Source organism: Diospyros lotus, chromosome 1, assembly GCF_014633365.1.
Source record: "Diospyros lotus cultivar Yz01 chromosome 1, ASM1463336v1, whole genome shotgun sequence".
Classification (NCBI taxonomy): domain Eukaryota; kingdom Viridiplantae; phylum Streptophyta; class Magnoliopsida; order Ericales; family Ebenaceae; genus Diospyros; species Diospyros lotus.
This window is the reverse complement of record NC_068338.1, coordinates 33,577,358-33,592,455: the sequence shown is the minus strand read 5'-3', so window position 1 is coordinate 33,592,455 and position 15,098 is coordinate 33,577,358. Positions and strand designations below refer to the sequence as shown.

Below are 15,098 nucleotides of genomic sequence, written 5' to 3'. Positions count from 1 at the left end.
TTTATTTATTATTATTATTTAATAATAATAATTCTGAAGTGAAGAATTCATGATTAAGTGTATTTGTCACGCCGAGTTGAAGCGCGTGGGAAGGCGAAGGAGAAACTCGCGGCTTTTGTCTCTGTCTGGCTGTCAAATACAGTCACACTGCACGTCAATCTAAAATCTTACAGCAAAGGGAAGGCTAAACAAAAGGCTGCTTCTTCCCACTTCAATTTTCCTTCTTTATTTCTTTCTACTCCCAATCCAATTCTTCTGTTAAAATTAATAAAAAGAAAGAAAAAACCCTTTACAAGCCAACAAAAGGCCAGCAAATTCACAGGTGTTAATCTATGTACCCCACAGCTGTTCCTGTTCCTGTTCCTGTTCCAGTTCGAACGAACAACTGAGACGGAAAAGCCTCTCCTCTCCACTCGGCCAATTTTTTTTTTTTTTTTTATTTTGGCAATTTTCCACCTCTTTGTTTTTCTCCTTTTCTCAGGGGGTTTGCTGTTCTTCTTCTTCTTCTTCTTCTTCTTTCTCCGTGTGAACTTTCTTTCTGGGACTGACTTCCTTTCTCTCTTGCTTTTTACTTTTTCAATCGAGATTCAAATCCCCTTTTAGCCATGTCTAGTTTATTCACTCAGAATTTGAATTTCTCGCCTGCAAGAGCTGGTTCTCCGCACATAAGGAACAACCCAGATGTTGATGGGTAATCACATCCAACTTTTTGTTTTTCCATTTTCACCTATTTTAGACACAAGGGCAATTATTGGGTTTCGATTCTAATGCTTGGGGGGCGACTTTGGGTAACTGATAGATTTGATTGATTTGGGTTTTATTTGTTTCTGGGTGGTGTTGATTTCCTGTAGTCAGTACTTGGCTGAGCTGTTAGCGGAGCGCCAGAAGCTTGAGCCTTTCGTGCAAGTCGTTCCCATATGCAGCCGACTGTTGAATCAAGGTTGGTAACTGTCCTTAATTTTCGATCTAAAGCTTTCTATTTTTAATGGGTTTATCTTGTTTTTGGTTGCTTTGTATGATTTTGTTGTTCAATTCCCTTAGTTTTGCTAGTATAGCGAGCTAGAAGTTGTAAGCAAGCAGTTAATAAAAATATACATATGTTGCAACACAGGTTTCTATATACTTGTGTGTGTGTGTGTGTGTGATAGAACGAAAAGTAGAGATGGAGAGTTGTGCATGTCCCAGAAACTGAATTAGCTAACAAATTGATTGAAATTTATGTTAGAAAGATATCGGAAAATTACCAAATTTGAAATTAGTTAGAGATTATTGAGGGTTGTTTGTGACGCTCAATAAATTTTGCTTTTTAGGCTTTGTGCATACTCATCAGGATATTGCTTTCTTCGTTTTTTGGTTGTGTCACCTCTGTGGTGAACAAAATCAAGGTTTCTGTTCCTCCTCCAAGAGTTGTTTTGAGTAGATCAATTAACTGTTTTTATGCATATTTGCTTTCATTTTGTTCCTTCTATCATGATCTTTGGTTTTCCTTCAATTCTCCATTCCATGCATGCATCTTATGGACTTCTTGCTATAGTTGTCTAGTGATCTTTGGAAATATCTTAAGAATTCCTAGTTATTTTAATTTCTATCCTTTTTGCAAGAGAAACTATTTTGCTGCTGTTTTCTTTTGACAGAGATATTAAGGGTTTCTGGAATGTTGCCCAACCATGGATTTAATGAGTTAGACAGATTGCAACGTGCAAGCCCCAGATCAATGGCTTCTTCAGACATAATTCCAAATCTTGGTGCAACAGGTCTAGGTGGCTGGAGTGGTCATCCACATGAAGTAAGTATATGCAATGCCACCTGTGCTTGTTGTGTGAACCCGAATTGCAATCCCTAGTTTTCCTCTTGATCTTCTATTGCACAATTATATATGCCTGGTTAACTTAGTTGTTTTTCCTTACATTCTTAACTGCATCCTGGCTTGCAGAACATCTTTGTGTATGTAGAACTTGAGAAAGCTGAATCAACGCCGAAGTATTTATATAGAAGTTAGAAGTAGAAGACAGTTATTCTTAAAGAAAATTGGCCTCTGGTTATTCATTTTACCTTACTGCATTATAATTTTGACCACTGGCTTTGCCTATCCGCACTGTTCATTTATATTGTAGAAATTATTTTGTTTTCCACCCAAAAAGCTTGCCACCTCAACCTAGTGGGATTAAGGCTTGGGATTGTTGTTGTTCCATCCAAAACTAAAAGCTTGATCACTGTCTCACAGCCATATGTTTGAGTTAAGGGAGCTAACTAATACCGCTTCATCTAATAGCCTGAAGCTTTTAAAAAAGATATAACTTTATTTTTACATATTGTTTTTACTCTCAACATGCCCCTTCACGCATGGCCAAACTTGACTACATAACTGGTCCAAAGACTTGCTACTATTAAATATTGGGTTGGCGAGGAGGTTGGAGTTTTGTTTGCTCTGATACTATGTTAGATTGCTGACCACCTAGCTGTATAGAAGCTTAAGCTTGTAGAGAAAGGGATAACTTTATCTTTTATATTAGTATTTTTACTCTTTGTAGAATAGCTTTTTCTCTGAGAGTTAAGGCTGGAAGTGTTGTTTACTCAGTATAACCAAGTATTTATGACAAAATTTTATCTGTATCGCTGATCCCTCCATTTTTAAGCTCAATGGTTATATATGATGGTCCATATATCACATGAGAAGATGCCTTTGGCATGCTGGTGATCACATTAATTCATATGATGGTCCATCTCGCATGAGATGGGGCCTCTTACATATTGCATTGTTGACTTTTTTACAGCTTTGTACTGGAAAAATTTTAATTGTTCATCCACATTTATGGGATGCAGTGGATACCCTGGATTTAACTGCTTAAATATAACACTTGCCAAAATACGGAGCCATCACAATGGAAACAAATGAGTTGCATGCAAATTTTTCTATAGGTAGTTTAGCTGAACTGGCCCCATGAGAAAAAAAATGTCTTTTTAGTCCAAATGATACAGTACTTGGTGTGTGATCTTTTCTCAATTTCTGCATTTGTTGTAGGTAATGGACTTTGGTTATTTTGGTGATTTACTTCTCTTCCTTATTACTGATTATAGGGTCTATACCATTGCATACATGTTGCATGAATATGCATATTATCACTGGATACATAATGATTCCAATAATAAGTCATTAAGGTCTTATACTTAAAGTGTGAAATGCAAAGAGCTGGATGATTGTTTTACCATATTACCCCACCCTGCTCCTCCTTTTTCAGCAAATATGCTTGTTCAATTGGTAGTGCACAGGCATTCATGATTTTTTGTCTTAACTTGTGGCTGGGTGTATGATCTTGTAGGTTCTCATCTGCAGGGCCACGTATAGTTCAATTGGTAGCACGGATTAGTGTAATGGAAGCTGGATTAGTTTTCTAGTGTTCTAATATGTATTTGTAGTAACTATAATCTGAATTCATGTGGCAGCATATTATGCTTCAGGATTTGAGTATCAGATATTTAATTTAAATGACAATTTTCGTGTTATTTTTTGCATTGGGTTGATAAAGAAATTAATGGATGCACATCTCATCTGCTTGAAAGAGCTTCAAGATCATGATCTCTGCGAGCAACAATCACAGTAATTGGGAGTTTGAGATTGGATGAAGCTGCAGAGTCTAATATGGTTTCCCTCAAATCCTTTCTCGATTTGATTGGTTTACCCATGGAAAACTTTGGACTTTAAAATGAAAGGGAGGTTGAAAAATTTTCATCCAACCAGCTGATTATTTGATTCGATGATGGTAATGGTCAAGGTTGAAAGAAACATCTCCAACCAGCCAACTATTGTGCCTATGTACCAGTGGAAGATTAGAATCTTGAACTAATGCCAATTTTTATCTAGAAGTCTTAGCGTGAAACCAAGGCCTTCTAGATGCGTTGTATTGCTAACTACTACTCAGCAAAAAATAAATAAATAAATAAATAAAGAACGAAAGAAAGAAAGAAAGAAAACTTAGCGTGTTCATTTCCATATATAACATAAGGAGTCATGTCCATTTGCATGTATTTTATATACAATGCAGAAATACTTTTGCAGATGAAAGCCTGATGAACTTCTTCTAGTCTTTAGGGATGTGTAATTGGGTCAGTGTTGCAAATTTGTCTAGCTCTTTCATTCTGTGCTTCCATCCGTTCCAGTATTGTTTACTTGTGGCAATAATTTATATGAAGTTGTGGTGCCAAACATATCAGTTGGTGGTTTCACCTGCTTCAATCCCCCTAGTTGTGTTCAACCTGGTCATATGATGTGTAGATCCAGTGAACTAGCTTTCAGTTTTTACTTCTATATTTTTTTTTATATATTTTTTGCTGACTGACTTGCTTTCAGTGCTCACTCATGCATATCAAAAGGGTGCGAGGTGGTTTCACACTTGCACTTTGCTCATCCTAGCAATGAACATGTTTTAATATAAGTGCTTGTTGAGTGTTCAAGGTGAGCTTTTAGTCATTTTTCCTCACTCATATGACAGTTAGGAATGCAATTTAACAAAGGTCTACCTTGCATGTTAAGGTACGTTCCAAAAGGTCTACTTATACTTGTTAAGGCATATCACAAGTAAGACGAAATAAACCTGAGCACCTAATAATTTTCAAGTAGTGAGTTGAATTTATATACCAGTTGCTTCTATTTCGTCCTTTCCCATCTTCAATCTTCAAATCCTACTGTTGAACATGTGAGTAGTCAGTAGGGAGCAGCAAAATTAATATGTATTTTTTGTTGTTTCATTAGGCACCATACTTTCTTTAGTGTCCTTTTTACTCTTTTAATTCATTAAATGTCCAGTTTGTCCATTTCTTTCTTGTATCACGAAATGCTTAAGTAATAAGAAGACTTGTATTCATTATGCAACAGAGATTCGGGGGACCTCAAGGGTTATCAATGGATTGGCAAGCAGCACCAGGAAGCCCAAGTTCCTATATTGTGAAGAAGGTATTGAGGTTGGAGATTCCAGTAGACACCTATCCAAATGTAAGCTATGTGACATCTGTCTCTGATTTTTCTTCTTCTTCTTTTTTTTCCAGTATCATGTTTTCATCAAGTACAATTTTGAAATCCTTTCCCAATATCAAAATGTGCATATGCTGACTACATTTGTTGTGAACATTAGTTCAATTTTGTTGGCCGGCTTCTAGGTCCTAGGGGCAATTCCCTGAAGCGCGTGGAAGCTTCAACAGGCTGCAGAGTATTCATCAGAGGAAAAGGTTCAATAAAAGATCCTGACAAGGTTATATGTATTCCCAAATGATTGAAGTTTATGATTGCACACAGAATTTTGTATGACGCATTATTCTTGATTCATTTAGCAAAATTTACAGTGGTTTCTTCTAACTTTCACTTCCATACTTGGATATACATGCAGGAGGAGAGTCTCAGGGGAAGACCTGGTTATGAGCACTTGAATGATCCACTGCACATTTTGGTCGAGGCAGAATTACCAGTCAACATTGTTGATGCTCGACTGAGACAGACCAGAGAAATCATAGAAGAGCTACTAAAACCTGTGGTATTCTACTTTCTTTTCCTGATCTCTTTGTCCAGTGCAAGTGCCTCTTGTAAGCCGGTTCACGTGAACATTATACCTCGACATCTTTAATTTCAGGACGAGTCACAGGATTTCTATAAAAGGCAGCAGCTGAGAGAGCTTGCAATGCTGAACTCCAACTTCAGAGAAGAGAGCCCGCGGCCAAGTGGAAGCGTCTCTCCTTTTGGTTCTAGTGGAATGAAGCGTGCGAAAACCGGTTGGTAGAGACGAGCAAGCCTCTCTAAATTCTCTGCCTATCTAAGTTATGGTCAGTCTGGGGGGGCTCAGATGCTACATGTGGAGGACGATGCCATATTATACTTCTGAATAAAATCAGTCTTGATTTCCTATAACTTAAAAAAGAAAAAGAAAAAAAAAAGGAGTGGGCTAACAAACATGGCCAGCAGTTGTAGTGCAGCAGAATTTACTCAGCAGCATAAGGTAGCACAAGGAAGAAAGAAAAAGAACCAACATTTTCTCTTGACTTGACTTGTGTGTTGTTGTAAGCATAGAACAAAATTATTGAATTTATTTGTTATTAAATTGGGCAGTGTTTCAATATGTTTGGCCTGGTGATTGAGGGAGATGAAGAAGTGCATTGCATGTCTTTCTATTGCCAATTGACTTTGGGTGTGAGATGGGCTTGGTATTGTTTTAACATGCTTCTCTTCTTCAATCCTATCTATCCTTGAGATGACAACTGCTTTTTAGATAGAGCAGCAAAGCACCTAAAATGCAATTCCTATTGCAAGGTACCTTTTTCAATATACATGTGATGCCATATTTCTTTTTTTATGAATAGAAAATTAGGGTTTATCTTGATTTGGGTGTCTTTAGCATAATTCATGATGAGATCGGGCTATACTTAGGTTAGGAGCTATTCATGATGAGTCCAAATTGATACAAAATCAATTTTGATTAGGTGTTCTTGTTATACTTCCAAGTATCTTAGCTTTAATTTATCTTTTTTTTATTAAAAAAAAGTCAATAAATACTGAAAATTCACTTATAAGAAATCTTGGAGAACTTGTATGTGGGATAATCTTAAATTTAGTTTTTAAGTTAAATGTGAAATGTTGGAGGTATATCATATCATAACATATCATATGTATGCAATATATAATAATAATAACAATTAGAATGGCTTTGAATTTTCTGGGTTCCCAAATTACATAAATAGAGACACAGATGAACCGTGTTAAAAGAACAGCTGCGTTTGGAGAGAGATAAAAGGCCCATAAAGAGTGAGCCCATCAGCCCAAAAGCCCAACTGCAACTGTACTAGACGATCTCGGTGCTTTTGCCATTTTGGAAGCCCCACTTGCCAGGCGACGACGACACGACCATCGATCAAGCCGTAGCCGGAGAAGGCGGCGATCGCTGCTGAAAGTGCGTGTGGTGTACAGGAAGAATCAGAAGAATACGGTGCGATAGGGAAGATGCCGGTGAGGATGAAGGCGGTGGTGTACGCGCTATCGCTGTTCCAGCAGAAGGTGATGCCTGGTCTCTGGAAAGATCTGCCTTCCAAGATCCACCACGAAGTCTCCGAGAATTGGCTCGGCGCCACCCTTCTCCTTGCTCCTCTCGTCGGCACCTATTCGTCATCTCTCTCTCTCTCTCTCTCTCTCTCTCTCTCTTCCTTCCTCTTCTGTTCGATCAGGGTTTAATGTGTGTGCAGGTGTATGAATCTCCCTCGCTCCTTACTGTGTGTTTGGCTTGATATCTTATCTTTGCTCCATTAATTCCTGTTGGGCGTTTTTGTTTACCTTCGCTTTAGAGTCCCAAAAAAGTTAGTAACCAGATCCAGGACTCCTTCAGGCATTGGATGGTTAGGTTCGCTAGAAAAATTCATTTAATTGCCTTAAGAATGCTGGTGTATTTAAGAGGAATTTGGGTTTCTATGTAATTTGCTAAGAAGTTTGTCTACATTTGGAAACTATTTTTGTACTTCAATACCATTTCTGCAATGGTAGAGGTAGAGGGCCTTTCAGCCTCAGGTTGATGGTACTGCAGAAAATATTTGTTGATCTTGTTCTAGGTGAGCTTTCATGTATTAGGGTATTTGTGTCACATGCATGATGCACAACATTGGTGCTTTTTGCCTTTATGGTCGCTTCAGGCCTAGTTGATGTTCCTTTTCCTATCCGGTTCATAGGCAATATCTTTTCAAAACCTTGAACCAGTCGCGAAATGAGAAGTGTACTATGAGTAGTGCCATTGCATATTCCCGTTAACTAGTAAGACCTTTTGACAACCTTTTTTCCTTCATGCGTTTAGTCTGTTTCAGTTTGCATTTTATTAGTTATCATTGTACCTTTGTGTTCCATGAGTTGCTTCCCCTCTTGGGAAAAAAAGAAAGAGGAAGGAAAAAAAAAAAAAAAAAGATCCTGCAAGATACTAAAAGTTATGTAAGCCTAAGCCAACACTTTTTTGTTGTTTTTGTTGTTTGATCAGGAAGTTACCAAGTCATCTCAGTTTGAGTGCATCCATTCTATAGATTGCTGGAGTTCAGGTCTGAAGATATCTTCATTGTAACAATTAAAATATGGACTCAAGTTTTTAACAATCATAGCATGCCAAACTTCATTCCTATTTGGTGAACTTTTGTCTATTTCTCTTTTTTACTTATGTTATTTATGTTGGCTGTTATATTCATGGTGGGGGTGGGGTAGCCAGGTGCCCCCGCCCCCCCGCGGGGGGGGGGGGGGGGGGGCACTTGTCAGCTATGTGGATTTGGACAGAATATTTACCTGATCATACTTATATCTCACTTACAGAGGAAGATATTTTTCTAACAAATGTTTGGAGGAAAGAGAATGTGACACATTTATAGATAAGTTGACCTGCTTATAGGACTGTTAACTGAACCAGGCTTTAAGCAGCTGGAGTTTGGTTTGTTACTTGGAACTTGTTTACCACGCACGCGTTCAAGCTGAGCTCAAACATTATTTGGAGCTCAAATCCTTTGCAAGCCAAGCCCAAACAACATATTTGGCTTGGATAAACTGTGCTAATCTCTTGTGAACGAATACAGTACGTGAGTGAGGATGATGGATACTTTCTTGTAAACATTTCAAACTTTTATTGGTAATATATGGTTCGAAAACTTTACTTTTCTACAAAAGATTGGGGCTGGAGTGGTAAAAATATCAAATAATAGTATTTAGCTTATAGTGAACTGTTAAGTTTTATTTAGCTTATACTTTTGTATGCCATCAGCTGACAGCACCGTGTTTTAGTATATGGCAGTCACCAAGTCAAATGCTTAAGCCAATCAATGCATGTTTTATGCTTCTACTTTCAACAAGTGATGATGGTCACTATTGTACTTGAGAATAGTCGTGAACATTGTGCCTATCCAGAAAAAGTTGTATCCGAGCTTGGTTCAATATCAAATATCAACTACATGAGCTTAAGCAGCTCAGTGTATATATGTTTTGTAGCTTCTTTTAACCCTACTAGCATCCAACATTTTTTGCTAAGCTTCACTCGTTTACACGAAAGCCTTAATGTTGTGTGATTTTATGTTAGTAAAAGCAAATTGAAAATATAGCAGTTGATTTGTGCAGCCTTAATTATTAATCTTGCTATCCAATTACTAAATTGTATTTTTGGCCTCTTTTTTTACATCTTGGTAAAGTAAATTTAGCTGAAACAAGCATTACTTTGGTGATCAAGAACAACTCTTAATCTTACTAGGTGAGCTGACATTACTTTGTTAATCAGCCAAGTATCCTTTGCTAGTTGCTAGCAAAATGAGAGGTCCGAGGGGTATTTGATTCTCTACGTTGTAGATGGGGTTGGCAAGTAATATGATGATGCATATAATGATACTGAGGCCAATTGTGAAATGGAAGATGTCTTGTTTTGGTTGTTACTAGTTTGTTTAATTCCATTAATGCATTATCAAGCTCTGATTTTATTAATGGAAAATATGGTAGTTTGTTTTAACCAACTTGTGCTTTACATGTAAAAATCGATATTAGCCATGTTTAAGTTTGTATCTTTTGGAATGTTGCTTTCTGGTCTGGACCATGTTTGAAAATTCAGATTCCAACAGTGAATATTAAGCATGTGGATGAGTATTAGCTTGGAATTGGATAAGTCTGAATTATATATATGAAGAAAAAGTCTTTTAAGGCAAAACATATCATTTCTTATTGTTACTTTCCAGAAGTAAGTATATTATCTATTTGTCTGCATCATTAATGGCTGATGCTGTTTCATGCCTCGTAATGCATACAGATATGTCCAAAACTACAAGGAAAGGGAGAAGTTGGAGCACAGATACTGAAGGCAGCGTGTGGGAGTTAATTGATTTTTTGCCGAGTAAAAGTCCTCCATGAGAATCATTGAACATCGGGGACCTTATTTGGGTCATCTGCTGATACTTGTTTCTCTCTCTCTCGTGTCTCAAAGTTAGGTGTGTTTGATAGGATTAGTTAGAAAAGAAAATATTTTTTAATTTGCATGAAATATAAAAATTATCTCCTTAAAAATAATTTTTTATAAAAAAATAAGGTGAAACATGCTTTAAATAATTATATTATGAAATTTAATTTTATAAAAAATATAATGTGTCAAATAATAATAAAGATAAAATTTAATTCTTCTATAAGATTTTCATATTATCAAACACATCTTTAATGTTTGGGAAATTTTATTCCCAGCCCTTGAAATTACTCATCACAATCCAATTCATGCAGATGCTTTATTAATTTTAAAATTCTAATTTTAACCTCATTGGTAGCATAGAGAAGGGAGAGAGAGAGAGTAAGTCGACTGTCATGACTAATACCTACACATATATATATATATATACACGCACGATTTGGCCATTGCAGTCGCACAGAGAAAAAGAAAGAGAGAGAGAGTGGGTTAGCCATGGGTCGCGACCATGAAACTTAGCCATGGCAGTAGTCGGGGAAACTAGCGTTCCCTGACTTGGGGCGATGGTGGTGGTATCGTGATCACCACTATCGCGGCTGATGAAGGCAGTGATGCTACCATCGTCGTCGGGGTGGGAAGGGGTCGGGGCGCAGGTTTCAAAAACCTTCGCACTTTGCGATGCAGGGGTTTCAGTAACCCCTACATTGTGAGGTGCGGGGGTTGGAGCAACCCCCACACCTCGCGATGCGAGGGTTGCTAAAACTCTCATACCATGCCATGGTCGCGGCCATATTATGTGTGTGAGTGTATGTATATATGTATGTGTGTATGAGTCGGCCATAGCTGACCCACTCTCTCTCCTCCTTTCTCTCTCTTTCTTTCTATGCGGCTATCATGGTCCAATCGTATGTGTGTATATATATATACCCATTCTCTCTTTCTCTTCTCTTTGTTACAGTTGGGGTTAAAATTGAAATTTTAAAATGAGTATAGCATTTTACATGGAGTGGGCTGTAAAGAATAATTTCACATGTTGTGAATAGAATTTCTCTTAAGGTGTGTTTGATAGAAGTGAAAAATGAGTGAAATTTCAATTTCATGAAATTCTAATTCTCATCCCAATCCCTAAGAATTTTAATTTTTTAATTTTAAAAAAAATATTTACTTTTTTAATTAAGATAGAATTCAAATTCCATAGAATTGAAAAATTATTTGATAAAATTTTTTAAAATTTAAATAAAATTCGAATTTCACTTTCATTTTTCTCTCCTATCAAAAACACCCTTGATGTTTTGCTGACTATTCTGAAACGTTTGTTAGGCCTGATTTTTTATCTTATCCAATATTGGGTAAATCTCATCACGAGGTACTCGCTATGTTGCACGGAAACACCTCATAGGTGTCGTTTCCCCGTTTTCGAAACGTTTTGGAAACGTTTCTTATTCCCTTTTCAGACCCTATTTATGCCTATTTTTTTAGAAAAATATTCATTTCCATGTTTCCGTTTCCTATAGGAAACGTTTCCCATTTCCGTTTCCGTGTAACATAGGGTACTCGTACACCCCATTTCTTGAATTTCGCCAATGGTGCAATTAGGAATGGACAAAGTGGCTATTGATGATGATGATGCTGCTGCTGCTTACAATATCCGTACCGTATTAAGACCCGTAGTTTCATCATCAGCGCTGCTACTGCCACTGCTAGCTAATGTCGAGAGCGGTAACATCAGGACGTAAACACTGTATTGAAGCAAAACCAGAGTGCAGAATGCAACAAAAGATTTAGCCAACAAAGATTGAAATAAATCATGGTTGAGCCATCATGTTTGTGTGAATATGGCGTAGAACATTTCATGCGAATGGAATTTCCTGCCACCAACATTAACAGATTTGACCAAAAACATTCTTGGATTTTATCAAGCCGCTCCCAACATAACACAATAACAGCCACAGTTTGGAGATCCGAGTTATCCATTATTAGCCCAACACGGGCAGGTTTTAAACTCCACGCCAACGAGGGCTGTATGCCTGTATACAACTATCGAACACCTTAGCTTACAAATCGTATGCAATAAATGCAACCCATGGCATAGTTAGAGATGGCAAACGGGCTGGGCCAAATCGGCCCATTTAAAAATGGGCTGGCAAATTGCTGGCCCTAACCCGGCCCTACACGGGCCAAACGGGCAGTAGGCAGTGAGCGAGAGAGGGCAAGGGGCAAGACTGAGCGAGGGGCACAGGCGACTGAGGGGTGAGGGCGAGGGCGAGACGAGGGTGAGGGCGAGGGCGACAGAGAGCGAGGGCGAGATTAGCGGGCCAAGCAGGCCAGCCCGGCCCGCCACCATTTGACCCCTCGGGCCAAGCAGGCCAGGCCAAGCCTTAAATGGGCCAACAAAATGCTGGCCATAGCCCGGTGCCGGGCTGGGCCCCATCGGGCCAAGCCCATTTTGCCATCTCTAAGCATAGCGTTCCGGGAAACACAACCAGAAAATTGAAAACAAGATGAGTACCGCAATGCCACCCAACTCAGCGGCGAATTTCAAGTTCCCAGTATAACACACTTTTAACATTCAAGAAAAAATTTGACCCTGCGAATTTCATTTCCCAGTACACAGTACTAATTCAAGCCAACAAAACTTCACTTGAAAGGAATGCAAGGAAGAAAACAAAGAAGAGAGTACGTCACTTCCAAATACCATGTAGCAAAAATTTAAATCATTCTAACAATTGACCAGGCATTTATGCATGTTATCTCCTCTAAGCACTTGCATGCAAAAATGCTCTTCCCGGTTGACGCTCGGCCAAGGGTCCATGGCACCCTAGAAGCTGGCAATAATAAAAAATACAGTTCTGAGCTTTCTTGTGAGTAATCGAAACGACTCAAAATAGACACATTATCTTGCCCAACATATATATCCTACCAAAATTAGCTCCGAGATAGACAGCGATCCACGTAATGAATGTTGTACTAGACAAGGATTCTCAACCCGCAAAAAAATATTGAAAATGAGTTGGTTTAAAGGACTAACCTTAGCATTGACACCATCTGGCACAATCCGGTTTTCTGCTTTCCACTTAACATAATCGGTGCGGCTGAACTTTGTAAATCCCCTGCCAAGCCAAAGGACAAATTCAATTGATCAAGCCCAGGAAAATAATCATATAACTCACACAACCGTTAACGTTGAAGGTAAAGCTACAATTATGTTACTATATACAATTACGTTACGTACAATAAACCATGTAGATATGACATTAGCAAAATACAAAAAATGACACTAAGGAAACAGGATCAAAGAATAGACACAATAACAAATGAGTCAGTACGGGACATATGTCTACCTCATGGTTCACATTATCAACATGATCCCAAACACAAGAACAAATGAGGGTGATACAAATCCCCTATGCATGCCATTATCCCAAACGGATCACTTCCCTAGCATCTGAAATTAATTTATATCACAACATATATGAATAGAAAAACTACATACCACTTCCTGCTGACAATTATCTTTTGACGACCAGGGAATTTGAACTTAGCGCGGCGCAAGGCTTCCTGTGCATGATGACTGTTTGCATCTTTGCAGCGGACAGACAGAAGAACCTGACCAATGGCCACGCGTGCACATGTACCTTGAGGCTTGCCAAAAGCTCCACGCATACCAGTCTGGAGCCTATCAGCTCCAGCACACGAGAGCATCTTATTGATCCGAAGCACATGGAAAGGATGCACCCTAACCCTCAAGTGAAATGCATCCTTTCCAGCATACTTTGTCATGTATTTGTTGCAAGCAATACGTGCAGCTTCCAATGCCTCACTGGAGACATTCTCCTTCTCCCAACTTACCAAATGCACACAAAAGGGAAACTCTTCAACACCCTTTCTCTTCATTCCAACATCATAAATCCTGATCTTTGGATCTGGCACGCCTCGGCAGTACCTTGATTTTGGATAAGGTTTGTTTTTTATCTGGCGATAACATCTTGCAGGTCCTACAATATTGCAACATAAAAGATAAATAGCTCCTCTAGGTGAGGGATATCCAGACAAAAAAAATCACCTATCAACAAGTTGAGAAGTTCTACTCTAAACTAAATTCCCATTGCTGACAATTCAGAAAGCAATTTCAGGAAGAAAAGAAATCACAGAACCTAAAAAGGGGTGCCTTGGTGCATGTTACAACGCTAGTCTTTCAAAGAAACTAGGCTGAGTTCAACTGGAACTTCGCATCTTAACTACAATGATTCCCAATAGAAATAAACAATTAATATGCAGAAGATAAGAACCCTACACTGAGTGGCATAAAGCTGAAACCTCATGTTTTCTTCAAGTAGTCCCCGAAGAAGAAAATAATCGAGTCCAATAAAAAATACATGACAACGTGATGCACCAAGTCAGCTTCCCTTTCATCTAAGTCCAATCTGTTCCCCCTTTTCCGGCAGATCTTCGGAGGGAAAAACGTGGTGAACCATAGATACAACAAAATTTGCATTTCGATATTCAGTCTAAGACACAACGGAGCTGAGCCCTCTCAAGTCTCATAAAAAATTCGTAAACAACAAAATTTTCAACTGCAACTTCAGAACTCCAATCGATCTATTAGCACACAAAACAATGTAGTCCATAAAATTCAGACGTCAATCGAGACATAAGCGATAGACAGAACGTAACAAAATCCACGAATCAGAAAAGGTATTGATCACTACACATATTGACATGTACACAACCACAAACACACAGCTACAAGCGCATACATCAATTACGGAAGTAGATATAGCAGAAAGGCACTTACTCCTCCCCATGACGAACTATGCTAGGCGTCGATCTGTTCTGCGTTCCGAAAACCCTAGAAAATGGCGAATCGACTCGTCTCTGTGTATTTATAGCGAGATAAGCTAAAATCACCTAAAACCCTAATCCCGACCACACGTGTGTTCGGGCTTGGACTTGTACGCGCTTGGGTGTAAGGTGGTGGGCCCATTGGGCTGGAGAGTCGTGTCTGCCCCATTCAAGGAATCCATGGCCCAATTAGCCCTCCGCCAAAATTTAATAATAAATCACAGAATCTTGAAATTTTGATGGCCAAGTAGAAAAAGAAAAACTCATAATCCAAAGCATTAAAAATAATCCATTTAAATTAGTACACTACATGATGAGCAACTA

At 38.5% G+C, this 15,098-nt stretch overlaps 2 protein-coding genes across 3 annotated transcripts; one reads left to right on the top strand and one right to left on the bottom strand.

Moving 5' to 3' along the window:
• Positions 1–232: 232 nt before the first annotated feature.
• LOC127788479 (KH domain-containing protein At3g08620-like) lies at positions 233–6,104 on the top strand. The gene is made up of 7 exons (XM_052316813.1): positions 233–691; positions 852–940; positions 1,635–1,786; positions 4,874–4,990; positions 5,130–5,246; positions 5,382–5,525; positions 5,622–6,104. The coding sequence occupies exons 1-7, from the start codon at positions 606–608 to the stop codon at positions 5,766–5,768; spliced, it is 852 nt and encodes a 283-aa protein (XP_052172773.1). The 5' UTR covers positions 233–605; the 3' UTR covers positions 5,769–6,104.
• A 6,396-nt stretch (positions 6,105–12,500) lies between these two features.
• On the bottom strand, positions 12,501–15,014 carry LOC127803334 (60S ribosomal protein L10). Of its 2 annotated transcripts, none has more exons than XM_052339485.1 (4): positions 14,728–15,014; positions 13,426–13,927; positions 12,961–13,042; positions 12,501–12,757 (listed from the first exon to the last, which is right to left on the bottom strand). In XM_052339485.1, the coding sequence occupies exons 1-4, from the start codon at positions 14,735–14,737 to the stop codon at positions 12,689–12,691; spliced, it is 663 nt and encodes a 220-aa protein (XP_052195445.1). In that variant the 5' UTR covers positions 14,738–15,014; the 3' UTR covers positions 12,501–12,688. The 2 variants fall into 2 exon arrangements, with proteins under 2 accessions (XP_052195445.1, XP_052195452.1); XM_052339492.1 differs by lacking the exon at positions 14,728–15,014 and adding an exon at positions 14,227–14,716.
• Positions 15,015–15,098: the final 84 nt, after the last annotated feature.

Excerpts from the sequence above, each read along its gene's own strand:
- LOC127788479 (XM_052316813.1), top strand. The coding sequence starts at position 606 with ATGTCTAGTTTATTCACTCAGAATTTGAATTTCTCGCCTGCAAGAGCT. Across the intron at positions 4,991-5,129 it reads CAGTAGACACCTATCCAAAT|TTCAATTTTGTTGGCCGGCT; the intron begins GTAAGCTATGTG and ends TGTGAACATTAG. Across the intron at positions 5,247-5,381 it reads CAATAAAAGATCCTGACAAG|GAGGAGAGTCTCAGGGGAAG; the intron begins GTTATATGTATT and ends ATATACATGCAG.
- LOC127803334 (XM_052339485.1), bottom strand. Across the intron at positions 13,043-13,425 it reads ATAATTGTCAGCAGGAAGTG|GGGATTTACAAAGTTCAGCC; the intron begins GTATGTAGTTTT and ends TTGGCTTGGCAG. Across the intron at positions 12,758-12,960 it reads CAGATGGTGTCAATGCTAAG|CTTCTAGGGTGCCATGGACC; the intron begins GTTAGTCCTTTA and ends TATTATTGCCAG.